Source organism: Capra hircus, chromosome 10 (genome assembly GCF_001704415.2).
Source record: "Capra hircus breed San Clemente chromosome 10, ASM170441v1, whole genome shotgun sequence".
Lineage (NCBI taxonomy): Eukaryota > Metazoa > Chordata > Mammalia > Artiodactyla > Bovidae > Capra > Capra hircus.
Genome location: NC_030817.1, coordinates 24,605,331 through 24,633,198, shown reverse-complemented (window position 1 = coordinate 24,633,198; position 27,868 = coordinate 24,605,331). Strand labels below are relative to the sequence as shown.

General features: G+C 40.6%; 3 protein-coding genes and 1 non-coding gene across 7 annotated transcripts in view; 2 read left to right on the top strand and 2 right to left on the bottom strand.

Moving 5' to 3' along the window:
• Nucleotides 354-14,809, top strand: LOC102190523 (uncharacterized protein C14orf53 homolog). The gene is made up of 11 exons (XM_005685987.2): nt 354-377; nt 2,608-2,669; nt 2,774-2,926; nt 4,212-4,308; nt 5,192-5,242; nt 6,884-6,961; nt 7,164-7,247; nt 7,770-7,829; nt 8,196-8,337; nt 14,367-14,425; nt 14,609-14,809. Exons 2-11 carry the CDS (start codon nt 2,620-2,622, stop codon nt 14,726-14,728), a joined length of 894 nt encoding a protein of 297 aa, XP_005686044.2. The 5' UTR covers nt 354-377; nt 2,608-2,619; the 3' UTR covers nt 14,729-14,809.
• On the bottom strand, nt 2,357-2,428 carry TRNAC-ACA. The gene has a single exon. It is a non-coding gene; the product is annotated as a tRNA-Cys (tRNA).
• LOC108636955 lies at nt 24,169-26,319 on the bottom strand. The gene is made up of 2 exons (XM_018054059.1): nt 25,509-26,319; nt 24,169-25,416 (listed from the first exon to the last, which is right to left on the bottom strand). Exons 1-2 carry the CDS (start codon nt 26,295-26,297, stop codon nt 25,324-25,326), a joined length of 882 nt encoding a protein of 293 aa, XP_017909548.1. The 5' UTR covers nt 26,298-26,319; the 3' UTR covers nt 24,169-25,323.
• Nucleotides 25,583-27,868, top strand: part of GPHN (gephyrin) — a 551,792-nt gene continuing 549,506 nt past the window's right edge. For 2 of the 4 annotated variants that reach the window (XM_018054058.1, XM_018054057.1), the window contains exon 1: nt 25,583-26,359. In XM_018054058.1, the coding sequence (XP_017909547.1) occupies nt 26,296-26,359 (64 nt within the window). In that variant the 5' untranslated portion in view covers nt 25,583-26,295. The remainder of the gene's footprint in view (nt 26,360-27,868) is intronic. The other 2 variants (XM_018054056.1, XM_018054055.1) reach the window with 1 other exon arrangement.

The following is a 27,868-nucleotide window of genomic DNA, read 5'->3' as shown; positions in this document are numbered from 1 at the left end:
GTGGGTTGCCATTGCCTTCTCCAACCTAAATGTCTATTTTAGGAAAATCTATAGCATTCACCTTTTATTTCCACTTCTAATGGTCATCTATAGCTTTACCCTCTCTACATCTGTTCCAGAGATAATTAATATGTTGATTTTCTTCCATTCCATACTGTTGTTTTGGGGTTTGGGTTGATTTGTTTGTTTGTTTGCTTTAAGCTCTTAAAGTCTGTGTATGTTATTACAAGGAATTCTTCTTGCAAGTCATATTCCAAGTTGAAGAAAAGGCATCAGAATGTTAGGAAATTAAAGGTGCTGATTGGTTATAGAAAAGAGCACATCAGAATAGCAAGTGTTCTACTTTCAATCATTCCCAACCAAGGACGGAAAGGAAGGTGAGTTGGGATGCTGTCTGTGCATTAAATGTTTAAAATTCTAACATAATTCTGCCAACCAAATATTACAACATGTAATTTAAAGAGGTCATGCTTTAGTGATCAATGCCATTTTTGTCCTCTATTTGTAATACCTGCCACATCTACAATCTAAAAAGCTACTACTAATAATTAGCACACTTTGTTCCTTTTAACTATATGGAGTTTGCTCAGACTCATTCAACCCAAACTTTTCATGGGCATTCCTAGGGCAACCAATGTGAATTACATTATGTTGCACCCGATATGGCTATTCTAATTTGGTGTCATATTACACTAGCTATCATATAAAACTTACAAGTGACACATATATGTTTTAGAAAAAATATTTGTAGAGACTGCTTAAAGAGAGGTTTTGGTATAGAAAATACTTTATGTACACTTAAAGTGTATATAGTTTGAGGAGTTCTCTCCTTCCAAAAAAGAATATAAAATAAGATACAGTGTCTTTGGAAGAGGACTATGAAAACAAAGGACTCTGAAGCTTAAGTTTCATTAGCATAATATAAATCATCTTTTTTGTATTTGACCTCTTAGGACATAAAACAATCCCTAAATCCAAACCATCCAAAAATTCACTAAAATGTAACTACCTGACATGAGCCAGAAGCTCCACATAACTACATCTCAGTCTTACAACAAGCCTTTTAGTTCACTGCTCTCATTTTTATGAGTGGAAACTGAGACAGAGAATATAGTAACTCGCTCACAGTTCGTGCACTGCTCACTGTGAAGCTGAGAGTCAAACCAAGATCTGACAAACTAAATCTTGTTTAATTTTCACTACATTTTCACTGACTTTAAGGTTTCCCAAAAGACAGAAAGTCTAAGTTACTTTGGAGAATGCCCCTAGAACATCTCTGATAAGGCTTACTTGAAATTAACAAGACAGTTCACACTTGAGAATGTCAATGAAAATATGGCCCTAAAACTGTTTTAAGAGCATAAAAGGAATTCCCCCAGGGATCCAGTGGTTAGGACTCCATGCTTTCACTACATGGACCCAAACTGAATCCCTGGTTAGGGTACTAAGATCCCACAAGCCATACAGCAAAGCCACACACACACACACACACACGAACATCAAGAAACAAAACAAACGTATAACTCTAAGAGTTATCCTCTGATCACTGCAGGAATAGAAGAAAATGGAAGATCTTAGGGGCTAAGAGAAATGTGATTCTAGTAGGGCGAGGAAAGTGGAAGCAAATTCAGAATCTGAAGGGAAGTCTAGAATCACAGCCTCTCAGGAAGGAATTTGGCCATGGGGTGATCTTTTACATGAGCTTTTACAAACTATATCCTCTTGTTACATGTCTAGTATAATTCTACCTTGCCATTGTGATATATCACATTTTAAAGATAAGAAAGTAATGACAATTGGCTCATGTATTACATTGCTCAATATTGTACCCATACCTTGCATTTGCCAGTTCGGCCTCTATTTTTTAAGATGTATGCTAGGGATATCCCCTTCTCCTCTGAAGACTCCCGAAGGTAGATGCTTTGTCTTCATCTTTTCCTCACTCACAGAATCCAGTCAGTCCTGTGCCCTACAGATAGCAGGCACTCTATTCCAGGGAGGTCAATTGCCATGGAAGATGGTGTTGATGAGTTATTTTTGACAAGCCATCATTCTCTAACACAGTAGGAATTCCATAATATAGATGTTTTATGATACTGTCCTAGTCAGTCAAAGACTTCAGAATAAAACTGTTGGCATTGGCTAAAGCTGAGGCAAGAACTGATCAGATGTTGTTAGTAGTATTTTCAGTCAACAAGCTGTCACTGATGTTCAAGTTACTTAAGTGAAGTGAAGTCGCACAATCGTGTTAGACTCTTTGCGACCCCATGGACTGTAGCCTACTAGGCTTCTCCATCCATGGGATTTTCCAGGCAAGAATACTGGAGTGGGTTGCCATTTCCTTCTCCGGGAGATCTTCCCGACCCAGGGATTGAACCTGGGTCTCCTGCATTGTAGGCAGATGCTTTACCGTCTGAGCCACCAGGGAAGTCAAAGGCCTGTTCAATCTGTGGTCTTAGCGTCATTGTGACCTCAGCCTGTAGCTAAAATCAGTCCAGTGCAACAGAAGTTTGAAGAAGAGCAGCAGAAAAACGATGACTTAACTGAATGAACGGAACAAGAAGGCACATCTTTTCAAGAGGACCTTTTTTATTCTTGGAGCAGAAGTTTTCCTTCAAGATGACAAGTGCTTCAAACTCTCCAGAATCTTACTTATCTTCCAAAACAAGGTAAGTCTATGATGGAAGATGCTGAGAGGTAACTATCCAGGAGAGAGAAGACGGTCTCCATTATTAGTCCAGGATAAGGGAAAATATAGTGTCTTTTCCCACAGAAGTTCTAAATTAGATGACAGCTACTTGAAGGAGTTAAATGAGGACTTAAAACTGAGGAAGCAGGAGCTGCTGGAGATACTAAAACCTCTAGAAGACAAGAACAACCTGTTGTTCCAGAAGTTGATGTCTAACTTGGAGGAAAAACAAAGAAGGTATGTGTTCCCTTTTCAGGATTTCCTAGAAGGGGAAAGGCAGGATAACTGGATTTAGTGATGATTATTTACATTTTTAAAAAGGTTTAGTAGCTATAGTAAATCAACAAGAAAGTAACCACAAAATCAGAGTGGCAAGGAATCCTTTTTTCTTTTAGTAGAATTAAATATGACTCAGCTCATCTCACAGGGCTACAGTTACAACGTTTCTTCCCAAAGAAAAGATAAGACACTTCAGTATCCTCCGTATATCAGGGTCACACAGACAGCTGCCCATTCATGTTTGTGGAATCACCTTAGGAGGCATGACTGTGCTCTTCAAATGCCAAACAGTGGAATGGCAATCATTTCTGAGCATCAAACTCCTCTGGATTAGGGTCTGGCCTTACTCTTAATAAATGTACTAGGCAATCGAGGTCTTAACTCATTGCTAAGGCACTCACTGTTCTTGGAATCTACCAACTTTCTCTTTCCTGCCTAGTCCTAGGGAATCTCACCTTAATGTGTCTACCTTAGCAAAAGCACCTCATGGAGCTTGGACTTTTGGAAAGCAAAACTCAGGCAGAAAGCTGTGAGAAAAAAAGCCAGGCAGAAAATTGTGGTCAATCAACAGCTGCTTACAACCCAGAAACTTAGCCCTCTCAGGGCAAGGTAACACAAAGGCTTGCTTCTCCACTTATAATTAGAGAGGGGAAAGTACAAAGAGGGAAAAGTACAAAGAATATAAGCACAAGTTAATTAATGCCTTTAAAGAATATCCCCTCTCACAGTCATAGACTTGATATTTATTCAGATTTTGTCAAAAACTTTTTGATAGCTTGATTCTCTAGAGGCTACCATAAGGATATAAGTGAATTCCCCAGTTACTTCCAATGTTTTTATATAGAGAAGCAAAGCAGGGGAGAGGACAGGGAATGATTCTGAGATTTATCCTTAAGACAAGTTTCTCAACCGCCTTCCTCACAGAGGTGAAAAATGCCCCCTTTCTACTCCAAAAGTCATACAGCAAAACTCATCTGAAAGGGTGGAGAGGAGTTTCACTAGCTCTTGGAGACCTAACTTTTGAGTGTTTTAGGGCACAGAATTCACTCCAGAGCACATACCTAAGATAAACGTCAATTAGGAATGAAATTGGAGAACTTTTACGTCCAGAAAGACTTCCACAGCTCCTATGATTTCAGCCCCCATCTCCCTCTCATGGTAGAATAGTTTCTGGCTGGTCACGGAATATTAGTATTTCTCTTTAGGAAGTATTATGTTTATGCTATCTCCTTCTTCTTTCTAGTCTACAGATCATGAGGCAGATCATGGCAGGGAAGGGGAATGATGACTCCTCAGTCATTGAGCTCGTTAAGGAAGCAGAAGAGATGAAGCAGAATCTGGTAAGAGGTTGGAGGGCACTCCAGGGAATGGCCTTCTGAACGTGGCTCTCAGTTCCACAGCTTCAGACAGAGAGCTCATCTGTAGCACTGGTGCTCCAACACTCATAGGTCCTTGATCTAGGAAGTCCTGGTTGAACTAAAGGGACTCAGATGAAACATTGGGAAGAATAAGGACTAGCTAGTAAAAATTCTATTTCTTTGACTTTTAGAAAAACTTTCCATCTAAAGATTAATGAGTACAAGCACATTCAGTTCAGTTTAGTTCAGTTCAGTCACTCAGTCGTGTCCGACTCTTTGCGACCTCCATGAATCACAGCACGCCAGGCCTCCCTGTCCATCACCAACTCCTGGAGTTTACCCAAACTCATGTCCATCGAGTTGGTAATGCTCATCCTCTGTCGTCCCCTTCTCCTCCTGCTCCCAATCCTTCCCAGCATCAGGTCTTTCCCAATGATAAGCACGTTAACCCTTCACATTTCAAAATAAATAGAACATACCAAAGTAAAACGGAAGAGTGTGAGAGATTCTTTAAGATTTTTAAAAATCAACAACAAAGGATCTTAAAAATGAGAAATTAGGCGTCTGAGTCCCAGAGAAGCTGTCATATGATCAGGAAATGTGAAGTAGTGCAAGAGTGAGGAACTCATTACTATATTATTATACCACAATTACCATAATTAAAGTTATTATTCCAAGTTGTTATTATTTTTTTATCATCATCATCAATCTCATCTCTCATGTTCCTGGGTTTGAGGCGAGGCTCATTTATTGCCTTCCTCTGTGGTTTATTATGCTGCTGCCCCCTGTTCACCCTATTAGTAATTTCTTCTAACTTTAATAACACAAACAAATTTCTGTTTGTTTGGACTTTCCCCTCCAACAGGAGAGGAAAAACAAGATGCTTCGGAAGGAAATGGAGATGCTGTGGAACAAGGTATGTGTGTGTGCCTCTAAGGATCTCTTGGAAAAAGAAAATTCTCTTTTTCTGGTCCACATCCTCGCTTTTTCATGTCTCTGTTTCCACATGTGCCTTATTCCAATTCATTCTTTAATCTTTATTTTTAAAACTATTATGTCATGTTGCTCTTCTTATGAAAACCCTTTACAGTTATTCCTTATTATGGCATAGGCTGCCTCTTGCCACCTTTCCAGTCTCCTCTCAGAGAAGTGCCCCCCTCCCACACTGGCCTCCACATGTCAAGACCTTTCCTTGCTCAAAACTTTTGCCTTTGCTTTATCCCTGGGCTGTAATGCTGTTTCCTTATAGCTGACTCATTCTCATCCTCCAGGTCTCTGCTTAAACGTTACCTCCTCAGGGAAGCCCTCCTTATTTACTCCATCTGAAAAAGGGCATCACCTCACCCCTTACTTTCTGTTATACAATTCTGTTCATGTCTTCCATAGCACTTTTTATAAGTCCATTATTATTTTTTGTGTTATTATTATTTCATTTGCTTGTCTCCCTGCCCTGCTCTGAAATACACGCTTCTCCACTATCTTGATGGCTTTGTTCATCTTGGAATCCCTAGCATTGTAGCACAATGCTTGGCACATAGCGGATGATCAATATATGGAAGTTGAATTAGTAAATACCTAGTTCTAATTCCCCTACAACTTTGCAACAGTCAAGGCATGGTTTAATATAAAAATGTTATGGCCTTTTGATGGGAAACCAAGCAGGACAGAAATTCCTTCATGCACTTAGCCTTTGGGATTCAAGAGCTTTTTCACATATTATGAGACAGAATAGCAGATTGTCTTGTGCTATATACAGGTGTGAGTGTGTCTCTGACAGCTTTTTCCATCTCACCTTTCCACAAATAAATGGAATACTATCAAGGCCTGTATCTTGTACTGAGATCTGCTCTTAGTGCTTAGTGGGAGCTACATATCAGTTCTATGAATTATAAGAAATTTTAGTTCCTGAGTTCTTGAATCCTAGTGACAAGAAATATGCCAGCACCCTTCCTCTGTCAAAATCCAGTTTCTCCAGAGCTCCCGAAAGACTTTGTATAACGGGTATCCATATACCCAAGCTTGTGGTTGACTTACCCTACTGATATTTTTAGGCAATGAGAAGTGGGGAGACAAGATCATCTGCCTAATGGTTAAGAACACAGTCTTAAGGAGTCCAAGAGATCTGGTTCGAGTTCCAGCTCCATACTTCCCTACTTGAGTGACCCTAAACAAATGACTTAACCTCTCCAAGTCTTGGTTTTCTGATCTATAAAGTAGATCAGAAATAAAAACAGCCATGTTAGGATTAAATGAGAATGTTTGTAATGCGGTAGCATAAATAAGTAAAGGAGTAATTAGCTTACTATAGTGATTGGCATATGATAAAGGTTCAGTTAATAGTTTTTATTATTATAAAGTACACTCAAGAGACCAGATAGAAAGGCTCACTTCATTCTGAACCTCCTTTGGTAGTACACTTTTCATGTCAGACCCTGAGAGGTTGCTAAGTGGCAGTAATAAACCAGTTTTGCTGGCTTTCCAGTTGACCCATATTGGCTTTCCACTTCCTTCACAAAGTCCCACTAATTTAAATGTTTGCCAAAATGCCTCTCTACAGACATTCAACACAGAAGAATTCAATGATGAAGAAAAAGTACTGCAAATAAAGAACAAAACAGACTTACAGGATGGAAAGGCAAGTGGACAGCATAGTACTTAGAATTTCAGAGTTGTTGATGCCACGCAGATGGAAACAGCCTGTTGACAATCCAGGCTAATTTGGGTAGATAGACAGGTAGGAGCTGGGCCTTAAGGGTATATTGGATTTACTGTCAGCTGAGACATTACATTTCTTTTCTGGGACCTCCTATTCCTTTAGCTCTCTTCTTTCCTCCCAGGCTCCCAAAACCCCCTCATCGTCTAGGAAGACCAAGAATGAACTGGAGACATTGTGTGCAGAGAAAGTGAAGGAAATAAGGAAGGTAGTATGATCTTTCTGGAAGTAGTGGCTTTTAGAGCTGATAGATTAGAAATCTTTAAGGTAGCAATAGTCTGCCTAAACTGTGGTGTGCTCCTGAACAGATACAAAATTTTATGGGAGATTTGGTTCCCTTGGGATGCAACATTTGAGTCAGAGTGACATTGCAAGTTTCTTGTAAATTATGATAGCTAGGGCAAAGTAGGAAAAGCTATGCCAATAATGACAAATTTGAAATAGCTATGTGATGTCAAAATACTTGTTAATTTGTTTTTGAATGTATATTTAGAGATATCATGTTTCTCGCGACCATTCATTGAGAGAAAATGATCCTATTCATTTAGCGTTCAGCTTTCGGAGACTAGGTTGTACAGGTGGGGCCAATCAAGAGGACTAACGCAGTTGAAACCAATATATGAGTGAATCTATGACACCATAAATTTGCTATAAAGTCTTTGCAGCATTCTGAGAGAACTGATTTCTGATCTCAATTTACTTTGTCACCAGAGGCTCTTTCTCCCACCAGGAAAAGAAACAGAGGAAAATGGAATGGGTCAGGTATCAGGAACAAGCCAACATCATTCAGGTACAAAGTCTTCCAAGGCTGGACATGGGGTACAGTTCCATCTATGCAATATAGAAGCTTTTAGTTACTTAATGTTAAACCTGATCCCCTCATCTGGATTACCAGCTGTCATGCTAAAAGAAAGATTTTGTGGGAAGATGGCTGGAGAGATCTACCTCCAGCTCCACCTTGGGTATAGCACTTTTCCCCTATGATCTTGATTTTGCTCTGTTTGAAATGGGAAAAGAATCACAAATACTTTCTCCCCACTTTTACAGACTGAGCGTGATAGGATCATTTTAAGACTTATGAGTAAAAAGGATTCAGGTATTAGTGGATTTAGAGAACAATTCTATATGAGTAGTCTTAAAAAATGTTCTCTTGTAGAATGACATTAATGGCAAAGTGATTGAGCTGAGAATCGAAGCCTTGAAGAACTACCAGAAGGCCAATGATCTGAAGTTATCACTGTACATACAGCAGAATTTTGAGCCAAAGCAAGCAGTTTTGAATCTTCCCAGATCCCAAGGTAAGTACAACATCATAGGTACATAATTTGAGGTTTGTTTTGTTTTCCACTGGAGAGTCCATTACTTATAAAGTGATAGCACAATGCCTGGCACACAGTAAGTTAGCCAGTAGTGTTTTAATAAAGATTATCACTATCATCATCATTATTATTACACTGAAGCTGTTATATCAACATAAAGATTCTTCTGGAGGAAATAAAATTTTCCTTTGTAAAGATTAAGTCATACATTGTGTACTTAGCATATGTAGAAGATACAGAGTTGACACCTGATAAAAATTAGTTTTTTCCTCACCTCCTCTCCTTTCCTAGTAATTAGAGTAGTTTAATCTCACAAACCTTATTGGAATAGGCTCTGCTACTTCAGAATGGAAGACCAAAGAGACATCGGACAATGGTTGTGAGTTTCACCACTCCAGATATTCCTCTGGGAGTTTCAGCATTCCCCACCCCAAAAGATTTATGACATTGTTAGAGGAAATCATATAGGTTACCATAAGAAAATGAAGAAATGGGACTTCCCAGAAAGCGCATGGGTTTAGACTTCGCTGTCCTGATGCAGGCTATGCAGATTCAATCCCTGGTGGGGAAGCCAAGGATTTGGCCACAAGGATTTTGGTTAAATCCCAAAACATAAAACAGAAGCAGTATTGTAACAAATTCAATAAAGACCTTAAAAATGGTCCACATTTAAAAAAAATCTTTCAAAATAAATGAAGGAATGGTCTCTGAGGGGCAGGAAGAAAGGACACTTAAATTTTCATGGATCTATGAATGTGTAATTTTTTAAAAAGAGACATGCAATAAAAAAATCATGGCTAAGGGATGCCAATGTTTTAACAGTATTAATGTGTATGTCTCTCATTTCTTCTCAATCTTATTCCCTAATGACTTGAATAGGTTATAAAATCATTTATAGCACAAAGATTAAATAAATGACTAAATCAAGGCAAAGTAAAAATAAGTTGAAGCCAGGTAAATACATGAAAATGTGTAATGAAATGCACAGTTGATACAGGTAGGCTTCAAACTCGATTCTGAATTTCCCAGAAAAGGAAACATGGATTTATGGTGTCCACAAAATAAAAATAAATCAACCCCTCAGAAAAAATATAGCTTTTACTTTTACTGAAATGAGAGAAACTTCTCCTCCAATCCTCATCATGGGGAGAGGACACTGTAATAATGTGTCATGTTAGCTAATGTCCTCAACAATATTTCTAAGATAAATTCAGAATCTCAATTTCTAAGACTGGTTCTTATCTACTCCTTGGCACAGTGTGATAAGAGATTATTGATTTGAATTTTTGTGTCAGTGATGGATCAGCTCATGAGGATTTGGTCCATGTCCATAGCACTCTGTTGAGCTGAATTGATCCATATTTAAAAGTTAGAAAATGTAGAGACTGGAGGAATCTACCTGTCCTTCAGCCCATGTTCCATCCATATTTTTCTTTTAACTTTTGTTTTGATAAGAATTGGAAAGCAGAAAGCTTGAGGTTTTCCTCTCCAATTAGAATCCGGAATACAACCAGAAGCAGTATAAAGTCATTAAAATGTGAATTAAAAAGATAGAGGAGGGCAGGGTGACGAGGGTGAGAGATCCATGTCTTATTTCGTTTACAATTAGCTCAAAGTCATCTCAAGGGATCCATAGAGTAAGGAGCCAAAAATCCTTTCGTTCTGGATTCAAATCAAGTCAATAGTCAATAAATAGTGAAGGGTTCCATTCAACATGATCACTTCAGAAGATTTTTTTTTCCCCTTGCTTTCAGAACCCTGAATCTTTGAACTCTGAACTAGAACAGCCCAGAGATCAACATCTCCTTTCCTCTTCTCTCCTCTTAAGCTTCTGGAATACTAAGTGATAGGGCACTAAACTGTTCAATTACCACAATTGCATGTAGCCCCAGGTATGTGTCCCCCATTTCTTGTGTGTTATTAATTTATGGATTGCACATGCATTGGATACTGATTGCAGGCCAGTTTTATTTTCTAAAACACATGCATACAAAATCTTTGAGTTTGTTTGAGACCAAGTAGATCTGAAATCTAAGTCCTAAATTTTGGTTATATTGATCTATTTATAGCCTAGGATTTAATTAATGAAAACAAAAGAAATACTAATTTTCTTCAATGAGGGATTTTTAAAGTAATTATATTAAGATATGATTACCCACCTGGAGAAGGAAATGGCAACCCACTCAGGGTATTCTTACCTGGGAAAGCCCATGGTAAGAGGAGCCTGGCAGACTAGAATCCATGGGGTCGCAAAAGTCAGACACAACTTAGGAACTAAGCCACCATCACCATGATTACCAACAGTGACACGATGGGGAGGAGGTTTGGTGGGTGCTTAGTGTTTCTCAACTTCTGTGTCACTTGAACTATTTTTTATTGTTTATTCAGTATTTGTACTGTTTATTCAGTATTTTTCTGTTTACATTGACTTCAATTTCTTAAATACCTTCCTTGAAAATAAAATTGTATTGCTGTTTTACATGAAAAAAGCCTAGTTTCCTATAATAAGTAAACATCATAAGTGAAAGTGAAATTGCTCAATCGTGTCCGACTCTTTGCGACTCCATGGACTGTAGCCTACCAGGCTCCTCCATCCATGGAATTTTGCAGGCAAGAGTACTGGAGTGGGTTTCCTTCTCCAGGGGATCTTCCCAACCCAGGGATCAAACCCAGGTCTCCTGCACTGCAGGCAGACACTTTACTATCTGAGCCACCAGGGAAGCCCAAACATCATAAGTATACAGAAAATAAAATTTTAGTATTCTAACAAGATACTGAGGCCTAAGGCCTCTTTTATCTTTATTAGGAAGTGAGATTGGAGAAGGCAATGGCAACCCACTCCAGTCCTCTTGCCTGGAAAATCCCATGGATGGAGGAGCCGTGGGCTGCAATCTATGGGGTCGCTAGGAGTCGGACATGACTGAGCGACTTGACTTTCACTTTTCACTTTCATTCACTGGAGAAGGAAATGGCAACCCACTTCAGTGTTCTTGCCTGGAGAATCCCAGGGACGGAGTGGGAACCTGGTGGGCTGCCGTCTATGGGGTCACATAGAGTCGGACAAGACTGAAGTGATTTAGCAGCAGCAGCAGCAGCAGAAAGTGAGATTAGCAAGATGTAAACAGTTTTAAAGAAAACCACCAAATTGAAACTTTTCTTCTTGATGCCATCAGGGTTTCAACTTTGAAAGAATCGAAAAGGATGTATAATCCTCCCAGTAAAGAATCATACCCACAACATTCCTTTTTTCAGTAACAGAAATGCTAGTTTCAAGAGGTTGACAGATTTGTCATTCTACATTTATCCCAGTAGGTGGCACCAATCGCATCCAGGCCTCTAGCCCATAAACGGTGGTAATTCAGGAAACTTTAGGGAGCCATTGGTCTTCTATGGCCCTTAGACAAAATGCACTACCCCTAAATATCAAATGAAAACATTTAAAAATCTGTTAGTGTTTCCCACCATGCTTCATGACACTGGGGTGTATTACTGGCAGCCTTGATTATACCATATTAAATTCAGTATTCTGCTGGCAATATCTGTAACTATCATCCCACTCCGTAAACTACAGGAGCCTCCATTCCAAAAACGGCCACTGTCCACTTCCTCCACAATCGCTGTCTAATTCTGTTTTTCTTTTCTACCACAGACAAATCAGGTGATTAGGACAAGGAATTAAAAAAAATCAGGCAATTGTACAAGGTGGTGACTTTCTTGAAGTTGAAGTACTTTAAAGTGTTCCTGGATAATGTTCCTTTTCCTCTAGTTTCGAAAGAATTGAACGTCACAAACCTGTGGTAAAGAATGGATGGAATGGAATTTTGGACACACCTTCCAGCAAATCAGGGTACAGGCCCTTCTGTTACCGGCATTTCCGAGCAGAGGGAGGGTTTTATTTTCCCCCACTGCTCCTGGCCAAGAATTCCTCCTCCCACATCAACTGTCCTGTGTGCCGGTTGGCTGCGTCACAGTGGTGTGATCGACTTGGTTGGCAAAATACAATCCTCTGTTAATACTGACTTTGTTACACTTCAAGCAACCCCTCTTTGTAAATTCCCTTGAGGCCCAGGTCGCAGCATTAGCATTGTCAGTCTCATCTGCTTAGCATACTGCATCTCCTAGTTTTACAGAAGAGAAAAGCATTTTATAGCCTGGGTGAAGTTTTACCTTTTGGTCTCACCAGAAATGAGTCACATTTGAAGGGATTTACTTCCAGACCAGTTGTAAAAAGACAGTTTGACCCAGAGTATATGGCAGCTCTGCCCAGGTTTCTGTAGAGTCAAGAAAGCAGTTCTTGGCCTTTGGCAGTCACCTGTTTTAAGAGAGCTCAGGCATGTAACCATCTTTAAATTCAGCTGAGTTTTCCATCACACCTGCTGGTGATCAAAAAAGAGCTTTATCTTCCGTCATAACAGGACTGGCTATAAAACACTTGACTCTGACACCCTTGGTTTTCTCTCTTCCCCTACCCCGCCCCCTAGCTCCCTCCCCAACTTTTCACATTTCCTTGAGCTCTTTTAAGAAGCTGAAGGTTGTATGTGAATATTTTGCTCCTCTTATAAATTCAGATGAAAGCCCAGTGCGGTGGGAAATGAATACTCTTGAGACTTTATTAATTCTGTAACTCCCTCTGTTCTGAAAGCAAGTCTTTCTCCCCAGCTTTAACCTTTGCTTCACTTTAGCATTACTCTTCCTGATGGCCGAAATACTCTCCCACAGGTGCTGCGAAAGGAAAATAGTAGTGTTAAGCTAAAATTCTAAAAGGCAGGGATGGAAACCCACAGCTACCTCAAACCTGGGTCCTTGATAAATAGCATTGCTCTCAAATACAGGTTTTTTTTAAAGCTTTGCTGCAACTTGACCCTTTTCAATGTCAGCGTTAGATTCATGGTATTAGTAGGTCATGAAGTTAATTTCTAAACTAGATCAGTCTTTCACTTCCTATAAAACCCCACAGAAGTCCAGGGGAGAACAGACGTCATCTTTCCTAAACATAAATTTTGAAGGTTGAAAAAATGTAAGCTGTACCGTTATTAATATTATTATTTCTTCAATGAATGACAGTAGATTGTAAACTTTTTTGCATCACACACTCAGGAGAACAACAGGTTGTCTAGAATAGGGTTGTCATATTTAGCTAATAGAAAGATGTCCAGTTAAGTGTAAACTGCAGATAAACAATACCTTTTAATTTAAATATGTTCCGAGTGTTGCATGGGACATACTTATACTAAAAATTATTTGGTGTTTATTGAAATTCACATTTAACTGGGTATCCTGTATTTCAGTCTGGCAACCCTCACCTCGCACAGACTCACCACAGAGCCTGTTTAACCCTACAATTGTCCCCTTTCCCCCTTTTCATGGTCTCCCGTGTCCCTTCCTCTCTGTCTGGGCCTGTCTTTTTTTCTGCCTCCTCTTTCTCATCTCCACCCCAGCCTTTATCTTTTGTTTGTTCTCTGCTGTCCACAGTTGGCCATTTTTCAGGAGTATGTATCTGGGTTATCAGAGGGTACACAGATATGTACATGAGTTATCATCTCATTTTGTTATTTAAAGGAGGGGTTGGAGGAGATAGATACATGTATATGTAAGAATGAGTCCCTTCACTGTTCATCTGAAATTACCACAGCATTGTTAATCGACTATACCCCAATACAAAATAAAAAGTTAAAGAAAAAAGTTGTATTGGAAGTATCCTTTTTAGGCTCTCAAAATAAAATTATTTATATTTGATGTAATCCTCAAATGATTTTTTTTTCCCTGTGGGACATGAGCTTTCAAGAGAAAAAAAAAAAAAGATTTGCCACTTCTACTTTAAAAATATTGCTTGATGAAGTTATTTTCTAAAACATCAATTAAAAAATCCGTATCAACGCCAATACCAGAGTCAGTCCTACAATGATATGATACTGTGCTGAATGCTAACAGACTTGCAACTAAAAATAAAACTAGGGTTTTTTTTTTTACTCAAAGAAAGCTCTCATTTTCCTAATTTTCTCCATCAGGTACCATGGACGCTACAACTATGAACAGAGCAACTACCTGCAAAAATGAATCTAATGAGGTGAGAATTACTTTGGTTTTTGAAGTCATTTTAAAGGCTTGAATAGACAGTAGGTATAGAATTTTGGAATGTGTTTGTTAATGTACATTTTAATTTAATATTTGCATGGGATTTGCAAAGTGAGTACCAGGAAACTTGGGGTTTTAGCTGTCTGTTTTTTTCTTCTGTTTTTTCCTGTCTTAGAGAATTCTGGGATCAAAGACCTACACAGAACAACAAAGAGCTAAAGGAAGTCAGTTTGATGATGCAAGAGGGAGGCTCTTTTTTCTGAGGTCAAGGCCAGATGAAGTGCTGAAGGATTAGAAGGCTTTCACTCCATTTGCTTTGGATAGATTTAAAGACGAGGCACAGCCATTTGTGTTAATTAAAATCTTTCCAACCTTTGTTTTAGTGCTGTTTTCACTCTCTTTCTCCTCCGAAATGGGTGGAAATGCTAGTTAGATGCTTGGCCTTATGCATGTCATAAATTTAGTCATTTAGAATAAACAGCCTCTGATTATTTTGATAGCTTTTGATTTTTGAAATGACTAGATCCAAACCACATTGTATGTTGTTAACAAGTCCATAAAAAGCTGCTGCTCTCCGTCTCTCAGGGCTTCCTGTGGTGCCTCAGGGGTAAAGAATCTGCTTGCCAATGCAGAAGACACAGGTTTGATTCCTGGGTTGGCAAGATCCTCTGGAGAAGGAAATAAAGCCCACTCCAGTATTCTTGCCTGAGAAATCCCATGGACAAGAATTAGTGACAAGAATTGGACAAGATTTAGTGACGAACAACTCCACCACTGAAGTGTTTAATTCTGGGCAGATCCTCCACTGACAAATGAGCCAAAGTAGTTACAAACTAAAGAAATAATATTCCATAGACTCCTCTTACTCTCTCATCCATTTGCCTTGTTGATACTGCTTCCTAGTTACCTAGTCCTTGAATACCTTCTACCTTCCTGGTACCACTGTTTTTGTTCAGCTTCTTTTTCCTGCCTGGATTACCAGAGCCTCTAATTTGGTTTCCTTGCTTGGTTTCCAACCCTTCTAATTAACCTTCCACAGCACCACCAAAACTATCTTTTCTAAAAGAGAAATGAGATCATGTCACATTTCTACTGATTTCCCCGTGACATTAGTGTAAAGTTCAAAACTCCCTTACAAACCACGTAATGATCTACCTACATCCCCAGCCTCGTCTTCTACTGTAACCCTCTGCCCTGATACATCTACACTGAGCTACACAGAACAGGTTGCAGTTCCCCTGATGCTCCATGAGTTCTATTATCTCCATGCCTCTGCACAAAGTTGTTCCTCTGCCTTAAAGAGTCTTCTCTTCTTGTCTGCTTGACCACTGCCTACTGATCCTAAGGGCCAAGTTTGGTACCCTTGTTCTATCCCAGTAATTCTCAGTCCTAGTTGTGTTTCAGAAGATCCTTGGGAGCTTTTAAAAACACCAATTCACCAAGCCCCTCTCCAGGTTATTTAAATTATGATCTCTGAGAGGGAGGGCAAAAAAGCATCTGCATTTTTTAAAAGCTCCCTAGGAAATTCTAAGGTGCAGTCAGGTTTGAGAATTATGGTTCAGACTGTCTTACTTCTATCATAGCACTTATGAAACTATGTTGCAATTATTTACCTAGCCGTTGATTTTCCTAACTAAACTGTGAGCTCTTTGAGGCCCTGGACTGTCTTCTTCATTTTTCATTTTGATCACATAACAGTACCTGGGATTTGATAGAGCCTCGGATATTGCAAAAGACCACAGAAAGTTAACTATAAAGTCCCAGGTCTCTTGACACTCTTTGTGTGTCAGTATAATACCACTGGATCATATTGTAGTCCCTGAGATCTTCAGATCTGTTCTTTAATTAAATTGTCATTAATTTCCTATCTCATGTCAGTACGAAGAAAGTTGACTTGTTACAAAACACTTCATGACCTGTAGGAATCCTCATATGGTATAATGAGTAAAGTAAGCCAACCAACTAAAAATCTTCCCTCTCCCAAGGTCAATTTAAATTTTTAAAGGTTGCTCGAAAAGGTGGATTTTTAAAAAATCTGTTTTCAGACTGGAAAACTTTTCACAAAATCATAGAATTTGGGCATTAGATGGAACCTAAAATAAGTATGGGCTTCCCTGACAACTCAGTTGGTAAAGAATCCACCTGCAGTGCAGGAGACCCTGGTTCCATTCCTGGGTCAGGAAGATCTGCTGGAGAAGGGATAGGCTACCCACTCCGGTATTCTTGGGCTTCCCTTGTGGCTCAGCTGATAAAGATTCCATCTGCAATGCAGGAGACCTGGATTGGGAAGATTCCCCAGAGAACAGAAAGGCTACCCACTCCAGTATTCTGGCCTGGAGAATTCCATGGACTGCATAGAGTCACAAAGAATAAAAGAAGTATAAATAAATCTCCATCACTTTTCAGAAGATACTGAAGTTCAGATATGTTGAAAGAGTGTTCAAGGCCCACAGTTAATTGAGGCTATTAACAGTTAAGCTAATTACCAGAGCCTGGTATTATTACTGCCAATTCCAACCTAACTCCTATCTTTCCTCTCTTGACCACAAAAATAAGAGGCTCTTCAGTTCTATCAACTGAAAGTGAAAGTCACTCAGTTCTGTCTGACTCTTTGCAACCCCATGGACTATATAGTCCATGGAATTCTCCAGGCCAGAATAATGGAGTGGGTAGCTTTTCCTTTCTCCAGGGGATCTTCCTGACCCAGGAGAATCCTCTTGCAATGCAGGAAACCCCAGTTCAACTCCTGGGTCCGGAAGATCCTCTGGAGAAAGGGATAGGCTACCCACCCCAGTACTCCTCGTGGCTCAGCTGGTAAAGAAATTACCTTTACAGTCCATAGGGTCTATACAGTCCATGAAGTTGCAAAGGGTTGGACACGACTGAGCGACTTTCACTTTTTCTGTCAACTGAGTTAGCTGAGTATATAATCTACATTCTGTTTCAAGAAAGCCACCTCTCTTCTCATTTGGACCCTCTGTACTTTAGCAGTCCTGAAAGATTTTCCAAGCCAATTGGGTTACACAGAGCAATAAGAACAAAAATCAGGAATATAAAATCTGATTGAACCACTGAGTACCTTTGATAAGTCATTTAATCTCAAGGTCTTTGATTCCCATTTTAAAAGTTGAATTAAAAGAACACCATTCAGATGTTTTAAAATCATGTTTTTTTGTCTGTTTTTACCATGAAATGAGTTTGGATGAGTATATGACCTTCCCCCCACCAACACCTTTTTTTCCCTGTTAACCAAAGCATGAAGTAAACAATTCACTCGCTAACAGAGATGTATAACTTCTTAACAAATGAAACCATTTGCTATCTCTAAACTATTGAAATGGTATGTTCATTATTATTAGGCTTATCGCTTTTACCTCAAATGCTCCAAATCTTTCAGTTTCTTCAAAACTCAGAACTGAAACGTTATAGCCCTCTTTTCTACTGTCTTCAAGACTTCACATTGGATTTTGACTTTCACTTGTATGGCAGTGCAGTGTTATCAATTAGATTGGCTGGCTATGCCTGGGTATCTGCATTTTGGTAAGTTCAAAATATGGATCTCAGTTTTGTGAGTACAAATTTATTTGGTCAACTTACCCAACAGATCAAAAACTCATTCAAGATACCCAACATCCCAAGAAAAACATTGATAAATCCAATACTGGACATTCATGGTGGCTCAGATGATAAAGAATCTGCTTGTAATGCAGGAGACCCAGGTTTGATCCCTGAGTTGGGAAGATCCCCTGGAGAACGGAATGGCTACCCACTCCAGTATTCTTGCCTGGAGAATTCCATGGACAGAGGAGCCTGGAGTACTATAGTAGGCTACAGTCCATGGGGTCACAAAGGGTCTGACAAAACTGAGTGACTTTCACTAGTTTCAATCACAAAGAGGGCTATACCTCCTAATATGGTTGAAATATGCCTGAATTTAGGGCATTCCCACCTTAGAATCAGATTGTTAGGGAAACTGAATTAGTAGTCAGAAAATATTGATGGCACTGAAACATTAACACTTTTATTTATATTCATAATATTCCAGTTATGCTTCTCGGAGAATAAAACTCCTGATACTCTTGACTGTACTTAGGAGATATGTTTCCATTTTAAGTTCAGCTGAGGAAAACTCTATCCCCATCAGCAAAATGTTTAATAACCATAATCTTGGGTAGTACTATTTTTGTGGCTTATCTCATTTCTTCTACCTTGACAGTCTAGCTATTCAAAGAATATTTGCTAACATTTCACCCTCAAAAGTTGCCTTTTTGCAGTGATCACAAAGTGATTAGTACTGTTTGTCACACTTCTTTCCCAAATGAAATAAGGTCGGCAACAGTCTGCGATTTTTGTTTTTAGTCCAGAATTGCAGTCATCAAAGAGGGTAAGTGATAGTATGCAACATTTCACCATACACTATTCAATCCAGGCAGAAAAATTCAGTTTTAGCATTGTTTGTGTGAACTCTGGCCACGTGGGTGGTGTCTCCTTTTATAAACAGAGGCTTCTGCAAGCTGTTACAAGCCAAGGCAAATTTCTAACAGCCCCACTGGTACCTTGGGAGGAGCCTGCATTGCTAGCAATTCCAAGTCCTTACTGCTTCATGTGTTCTGAATTTAGTCATCAAATATTAGGAATTGGGAAGAAAACAAGATTCTGTGTTGAAAAGCGATACTTGCTCTGTACCCAATCAATCCCACAGCAGGAGATACACAGGCAGATAAATATGAAATGTAATTATTACATGGTAAAATGAGATTTTTCAGGACAACTGAAAAATCCATCATTTCTGCTTCCTCCACCAATTCATTTGTGCTTGCTAACATTTCAAATTCTACTTGTTTCATTTTAAGCTAAAATACTGTACAAACATTCCTATCAACCATATTTCCTCCAATTATTACTCCAATTATTAGCTTGGGAGAAAATGAGGCTTCTTAGGTTAACAAAATTATTTTTTTTTGTTGCTTTATAGAGACAAAACTATTTTCCTAGGGCAGTTGGGCTCTGATTACAATGAAACCAATTAATAATAATTTAAGAAATTCATGATAAACTTGATTTTTTTTTAAAGCTCACTTAAACTCAATCCATGTTGGTGGTTAGCTTTGGGACTACTTTTTCTTTACTTATGTATTATTGTTGTTCAGTCACTGAGTCATGTCTGACTCTTTGCTACCCCATGGACTGCAGCATGCCAATCTTCCCTGTCCTTCACTGTCTCCGAGTTTGCTTAAACTCATGTCCATTGAATGAGTGATGCCATCCAACCATCTTATTCTCTGTCACCTCCTTCTCTTCCTGCCCTCAATCTTTCCCAGTATCAGGGTCTTTTCCAATGAGTCGACTCTTCACATCAGGCGACCAAAGAATTGGAGCTTCAGCTTCAGCACTAGTCCTTCTAATGAATATTCAGGACTGATTTCCTTTTGGATTGATTGGTTTGATCTCCTTGCTTCCCAAGGGACTCTCAAGAGTCTTCTCCAGCACCATAGTTTGAAAGCATTAATTCTCCAGCATTCAGCCTTCCTTATGGTTCAGCTCTCACATCCATACATGACTACTGGAAAAACCATAGCTTTGACTCTACAGATCTTTGTTGGCAAAGTTGTGTCTGCTTTTTAATATGCTGTCTAGGTTTGTTAAAACTTTTCTTTCAAGGAACAAGCGTGTTTTAATTTCATGGCTGCAGTCACTATACACAGGGATTTTGAAGCCCAAGAAAAGAAAATCTGTCAGTGTTTCCACTTTTTTCCCACCTATTTGCCATGATTCACTTTTTGGAATGCTGAGTTTTAACCCAGCTTTTTCACTCTCCTCTTTCACCTTCATCTTTAATTCCTCTTCACTTTCTGCCATTACAGTGGTATCATATGCATATCTGAGGTTGTTGATATTTTTCCCTGGCAATCTTGATTCCAGCTTGTGCTTCATCCAGCCTGGCATTTTGCATGATATACTCTGCATAAAAGTTAAGTAAGCAAGGTGACAATATACAGCCTCGACATACTCCCTTCCCAATTTTGAACCAGTCTGTTGCTACATGCCCAGTTTTAACTGTTGCTTCTTGACCTGCCTTCAGGTTTCTCAGATAAGGTGGTTTGGTATTCCTATCTTTTTAAGAATTTTCCACAGTTTGTTGTGATCCACACAGTCAAAGTCTTTAGCGTAGTCAATGAAACTGAAGTAGATATTTTTCTGGGATTCCCTTGCTTTCTCTATGATCCAAGGGATGTTGGCAATTTGGTCTCTGGTTCCTCTACATTTTCTAAATACACCTTGTACATCTGGGATTTCTTGGTTCATGTACTGCTGAAGCCTATCTTACAGGATTTTGAGCATTACCTTGCTAGCACGTGAAATGTGTACTTGTGTATACTAGATCCTAAAAACTGAAAGCCTTGTAGATTGAGCCCTTCTATGAAATCAAATAGTTTCTGGACACTTAACGTTACTTTTTCATTTAACAAATCCCATTCTCCATTTCCTTATCTAATAATTCCTTCCTTTTCTAGCAAATACTGTCCTCCTCCCCTTTCATCTACACTTTCTTTGAATTGAGGGAGAAAAACCAGTGCTTTCTTTAGAAATAAAAATGTGTTTCTGGTTTCCTCCTTTTATCAGGTAAGCAGCCATGTAAGTAGTGACCTTGTACATTTGTAAATTGGCAGGACACACAGGGAAGAGCTTCTCTATCTTCTGAATATTAACATGAAAAATTGTGGGTTGTATCAAAGGTATAAATTAGAGTCCTCATTAAAGATTAAAATCTATAGTAGAGAACAATAAGAGGTTTTGTGAGTGTGTGGTTATGCATTTACTTTCTCAACAGTTCTGCTAATTCAGATACTTAAATGGATGTACAGAACTTTTCAAGTTTTCATCACCAGAAATAATTTTAATTCTCAGCTGATATCTTAGTTTAAGTCCTTTCTGACTAACCTATCAAGGCACTAACCTAACGTATGGTTTCCAGAGCCATCCTCCCTTGACCTTAGTCCTTTTGGTAGCAGTTCAACTGATGCTGATCCTCTGGGTGAGTACATTACTGAGGCCTAACTAATCAGAAGATGCTATTCCCTTTGCCTTAGTGTTTTGGGATGGAGCCATGACCTTAACCTGTGGTTTCTAAGACTTTGACCTCAGGACCCCTTACGCTCTTAAAAATTATTGAGGACTCCAAAGAACTTCTGTTTCAGTAGTTATATCTACTGATATTTACTATATTAAAATTTTAACATATATGAATATACAGACATAGTTCATTATCTATCAGAGTGATGATGTCACTATACATCATGTAACCTCTGGAAAATTCTACTGCATCTAGTGAGAAAGAAAGAGGGGAAAGACACATAATGGCTTACTGCTAGTATGAAAATACTTTTGACTTTGTAGACCTTCTGAAAAGGTCTTGGAATCTCCAGGTGTCCCTTGATATTCTCAACAACTGCTGATCTAAATTATAACCTACAGAAGCCAATGCATGTCTGAACTTCCTAAGCACATGAACCAATGCTTTTTAGCTTAAACTACAGTCAGTCACTTGCAAGCAAAAACATTCTCAAACATTTGAATTCCCAGTTAGGGACCTCAGAGGAAGAGAATAAGATGGGGGAAAAGTACAAAGGACTGTGGCACAAAATTATTCATCTGGGCAGCAGAAATATAATATGAAGCCCAAGGAAGGAAAGGTTCCAATTTATTTTCATAAACATGGCAGACATTGGAAAACACTGTCCTAGTTGTTCCCAAATAAGTGTCATCAAATTCCATGAGAAATTGAGGTTTCTCAGCTTCACTTCACTAAAAGATAACCAGGGCCCCAGAACTGAAATCAAAATGTTAGTTTCATTAGTGTGTGTGTGCTCAGTCGTATCCAGCTCTTTACAGCCCCCTGGACTGTAGGCCACCAGGCTCCTCTGTCCATGGAATTTTCCAGGCAAGAATGCTGGAGCAGGCTGCCATTTCTTACTCCAGGGGATATTCCTGACCTACGGATCAAAACAGCGTCTTCTGCATTGGCAGGTGGATTCTTTACCACTGTGCCACATAGGACTAAATAAATTTTTCATTAGACTTTGGAAATTCCTAATTTAGAAAACTACTTCTGGGGGAAAAGCATTAAGCTATTTAGGTCAAATATTAAAAATTTCCCCATTATTCCCTATTCTATAGAGCTGTATTTTCTCTAAAAATGTGTCTAATTTCTAAGTCTAAGCTTTGAAAGAAACTTTGGAAAGTTCTTTTCTAATAGGCTGAATTTATGATTTGTAGGATTACACAGTAATTTCACTTACCACTGCTTGTACTAGACTAAACAGTGTCCCCTCAAATTTCACATCCACACAGAACCTTGGAATGTGACCTGTGTGGAAATAGGGTTTTTGGAGATGTGATTAGTTAAAATGAGGTCATACTGGATTAATATGGGCCCTAAATCCAATGAGTGGTAACCTTATGACGGGCAAATAAAAATACACATAGGGAAGAAGGCCATGCAAAGACAAAGGCCAAGACTGGCTGATGCAACAATAAGCCAAGGAATGCTGAGGATTGTAGGTTACCACCGAAAGCTAGATAGAGGCAAGGGAAGAACTCTCAAGAGCCTTTAGAGGGAGCATGGCTTTGCCAACACCTTGACTTTATATTTCTGGCCTCCAGAACCACAAGAGAACAAATTTCTGTTGCTTTAAGGCACTGGGTTTGTGGTACTTGGTTATGGCAGCCCTAGGAACTAATACATTGCCTACTTCAGTCAGTCAAAAATTCATTTGAACTCCATCACACTTCCTTTGAGGAGAATACTATGTTAAAACCAACCAGAGTTTCACCTTACAATCATGCTTTTTAAAAAAATTGTGCTAAAAACACATAACAAAATTTACCATTTTAATCATTTTAAAGTGTACAAAGCAGTGGAATTAAGTATATTCAAAACGTTGCTTGCACCCATTTGTAATCCACTCAGTTGTGGCTATTAGACAATCAGGAAAGAGGCAAGAGTAGAATAAGACTTAGCAGAAAAATAATCCATTACCAAATTTGTTCCTGTTTACATCTAGTGTTAATGAGGAGAGTCTAACCCTAGAAAAGCCAGTAAATTTTTGCCTTATTACATTAAAAGTGTGACTAACCAGAGGAAAACTAAAGTCCTAGGAGGGCTAAATGTAAATACACCATTACTAGAAAAACTCAACTTTTCTTCATTTAGTAATTCATTTTTACTGATAACCTTTCATAACTTTTATAATGAAAATCATTATGACAGCCAAATATTTACCCATGTTTTATGTTAATTCTCATTGTAAACTCTTAATTTTCAGTATTAAAATGTCAGGAATGGAGAGAATAAATCCCTGGGCATTTCTAAATCTTTAGGTACAAACCTTTAACTTTTTTACTTTCTCTCATCTCCCGCCCCCTGCCTCTATATGTTCCTGAGACATTTATCAAGGTTTGGAAATACTACTTTCTTTCTACTTTCCAGAAAGCCTTCTTTGTTGTAAACTTGATTCCATGATGAATTCTGAAGAAATGTCACATGGAGTTAAGTAGCATGTGCATACCCAATATTCATTCAATAACCAGCAGCAAAAGAAAAAATCACATTAGACAGTAAAGTCGCTGGACTTTTCCTGTGTAAATTTTGTTGTGTGCATAATTTTTTTTTACAGATTCCTAAATTCAGCAGAGATGAATACACTTGAGGAAAATTGTTGAAAGACAAGCATCTATTATAATTGTCCAGTTTTATTCTAACATTACTTTTCAACAATTTTAGTAGTTTTAACAAACAAACCTCCGTATACTTTAAAAGGCTTAATTCATTTTCACCCTTCCCAATTAAATTTTAATGAATTTCACCATCACTGCTTTTACAGATAAAGTCTCTTGTTTTCTGTTATTTGTGAAACAAAATTGCCAGTTTCTTTCCATGAATAATAACAGAATATTCTAAATTGGAAGGGTGCTTATCTACCAATTTATTTAAAGGATATTGAAAAAGGCCCCGATTTATTTAAGGTTGCAGAATCTTTAGTGGGCAGAATTAGAATTTCTCTAAAAATACAAGACATTTTAAAATTATTTCAGACTATGGGGCCTTAGAGGGAATAAAGATAGAAAGGTAAAGTAACCAACTATTTGCTTATCTTTGTTTGAAATAAAGTAAACATACTTCCCATATTATTATAGGAAGTGGGATCATGATATGGCTTCATTTTTAAATCCTGTCAAAAATACTAGTAATACATACTCAAGTAATTTTGCTAATTAATTTTATTCTACCTCAATTCCACCCATCATCTCCTATGTACTCCCATTATTTAAAATGAAATACGTAAAAATATGAATCTTCAGTTAGAGATTAGTCCACGTTCTAGTTCGCATAATAAAACTCATATAACCATCAAATTGAGATGTTCATTGTGTACAAATGATAATTATACTTTTGGGGGACATATTTCATTTTTTATGCTTCCCAGTTTTACTATAGTTGAGAAGAAAAATTATACATATATGGGTGTACATGTTTTATTCATAAGTTGAAAGGGCTAGAAAGAACTAAGAAACCGATGTGAAATAGCCACAGGTGACTAATAACACTTCATGAAAGACACATGAAGATAAGTGTCAACAAAAGCTATTTTCATGGTAATTTCACATCCCACAAATACTGAAATGAAAATTGCCACCACCGGGGTTCTATTTCCAGGGGTTCCACCACCGGGGTTCTATTTACGATTGTAGCTCAGGTGGGAAAAACATTCTCTAATCTCATTGTCTAAGATCGGTGTTTTTCAAAAGCAGAGCCTCTAGCGAAGAAGCCTGATGCCACAAAACCATGGGACAGCATGAGGAGCAGAAGCCTGTCATTTCTCAAGCCTGTTATTTCTGCCGCAGGCTCCTAAGCTTCTGTAGTGAGGATCCTCCTGTAGGTACAGCCTTGGAGTTGGGAAATCCTCCGGCAGGTCGAGTCGACTGAAAAAGCAAGCGGGAAGGTGAGGCCGGATAGGATACCTCCTCCCTCGCTCACCGCGGGCTGTCACAGTAATTGGGGTTGTGCCACTCACGCAGGTTTCGAAGGCACCTCCAGGTTCCCTGGAGCCCTTTCTCTTCTCCTTCGGGAGAGCGGGCTCCGTAGCCCCAAGAGCCGGCCGGAGTCGCTGACAAACGACCAGGAGCCGGGCTCGGCAGGGGATTGCTTCTGTCTGGGGCTCGGCGGAACCTGCGTTCGTGTCTCGCGCGCACTCGCTCCGCGTTCTCCTAGCCAATCCGGCGCTACTCGCGCGCCCAGGAGCGTTCCCCGGTCCAGTTTGGGCTGGGCCGGCTCCTTCCCGCTCCCAGCACTTCGCAACCGAGCGCTCACTCCTCCCCTCACTCTCCACGAGTTCCACGATTCGCGGTGTAGCTCCGCCCCTGGCCCGAGTCCACCCCCGCAATCTCGGGAGCTTGTGCTCTCCTTTCCCCTCAGTCTCCTGCCGACTAGCCGCGCTGGGTCTCGCGCTCCGCAGAGCGGCACGAGTCTCTGCCGCCTCGCTCCTACGCCTCCGCGCGGTCTCCCTGGGCAGCCACCGCGTTCCCCGCCCCCCCGCAGCTCTTCGCCTGCGACCCGAAGTCGGGGTCCCGCGCCCTGACTCCGCCCCCCCATCCCCGCCGCGGACTCGCGCGCTCGGGGCCCGGCCTCTCACTCGCGCAGGCCGCGGAGCACTCGGCCGCCTCCCCCTCCTTCCCTGCTCGGCTCGCGCTCCCCTGGCGCTCTCGCTCTCGCGCTCTCCAAGGCGAGCGCGCTCCCGGCCCGCGCGCTCCGGGCTCTGGCTTCTCCCGGCTCCTGTCAGTGCGGTGACTGCGCTGGGAAACATGGCGACCGAGGGAATGATCCTCACTAACCACGACCACCAAATCCGGGTTGGAGTCCTCACAGGTAACCGGGGGAGGAGGTCCAGGACCGCCGCGGCCGCTGTCCCCGGCTTGCCTCAGGCTTCTTGCCTGTGATGACCCTTCTCTGCGGCCTCGGGAGAAGGGAAGGCAGAGGAAGGGGACGGGGTGGGGGGGGCGGACGTTTTTACAACCGCTGAGAGGTGCTGGGAGGTTGGGGTGTTCCCGCGGGGTCCCCCGGGAGCTGGGGCCGATCCCGTGGATGTCAGGCCCCAGTGCCTTCGCAGCCGAAGTCCTGGGCCCCTGGGGACCGAGGGGCCGGTGCGGCGGGCGCTGCGGGGCTCCTGGCAGGCGACGGGATCCCGGCTCCGCAGTCTGAAGCATGCCGCTCTCGGCTGGCCCGCGCGCTCCCTCGGCTACTGCTTGTCCCAGAGAGGGGGGAAATCCCTTTTCCACCCCCTCCCTCTTTTTCCCTTCCCCCTACTTGGGCGGCCCCGCGCTGCTCTAGCAGTGCTTTCGCGGGGCACCGGCCACAGACGACATGGGTGTTCTTTAGGCGAAACTCTGCTCGGTCTCAGGCTGCCCCTCGGGAGCCGGGAATCCCCTTTGCCACCCATGGGACACCCTTCGTTCCCCACCCCGGGAGGTGGGGATCGGCTTGCGCCCGGACCTCGGAAAGTGTTTGCATTCTGCCTTCCCAAGTGGAGGGCCCTCTGCCCGCCTCTTCGTTTTCTTAGAGGGAAGGCTGTAGCCTGCGACTGGGGATCCAGCCTTTCTACTTAAGAGGGAAGGATTCCCCTACTCAGGCTCTTCTGTCCCCCTCCCTTGTGGGACCTCCCCCCACCCTCCCGAGGCTTGTGAGGAGCGCACTTTTCCCGGGTCGAGTTTCCCTCCCTCGCGGAAGCCGTGTGTGCTCTGCATGTCTGATTCCGTTGCGTTGTATTTGGGTAATATCCCTCAGTTCGGCGACAGGCAGTTGCTGCAGGGCATGACTTCTGAGATGAATAGCAAACCGATTTGTAGGCGTTTCTGCTGTGGTTCTGTAGTTGGTAAGGTTTCTATGTAATTGAGTGGCGAGGTGGGGGTTAAAGAACTATATTTGGAACCTGAGAGCTTAGTTCCGAGGGAAGGAAATCCAAGACTTACTGATTTTGGAAAAAGAAGCGATGTAGACGGGAATCCTCGTGTTCTCCCCCCCTCCTTCCCCCCGCCCCACCACACACACACACACACACACACACACACACACACACACACACATACTTCTTTTTTTTTTTCCCTTGTCAGATTCTGGCAGGTTGAGACGGAGCTCGAAAAGGGACTAAATGGAATGAGACTTGCTTTATTATTATTATTAGGCAGAGAAAAATCTCTGTTGATAAAGAATGCAAAGCTTAATTTGGCTGCTGAGTTTTATGAAGATACTCATGGTACCCCTTGTTCCCTTTTAACTAACTGGGTCGTCTTTCTCTGATATTGTTTCCAGATGTTAATAGTAATTTATTGAATTTTCCTAATTGAAAGCCCCCGCGATAGTGAAACTAGTCTGAATCTG

Coding starts and splice junctions, on each gene's coding strand:
- LOC102190523 (XM_005685987.2), top strand. CDS start 2,620: ATGACAAGTGCTTCAAACTCTCCAGAATCTTACTTATCTTCCAAAACA. Junction 6,962..7,163: donor CAGACTTACAGGATGGAAAG/GCAAGTGGACAG, acceptor CTTTCCTCCCAG/GCTCCCAAAACCCCCTCATC. Junction 14,426..14,608: donor GCAAAAATGAATCTAATGAG/GTGAGAATTACT, acceptor TTCCTGTCTTAG/AGAATTCTGGGATCAAAGAC.
- LOC108636955 (XM_018054059.1), bottom strand. CDS start 26,297: ATGTTTCCCAGCGCAGTCACCGCACTGACAGGAGCCGGGAGAAGCCAG. Junction 25,417..25,508: donor GAGGTGCCTTCGAAACCTGC/GTGAGTGGCACA, acceptor TTGCTTTTTCAG/TCGACTCGACCTGCCGGAGG.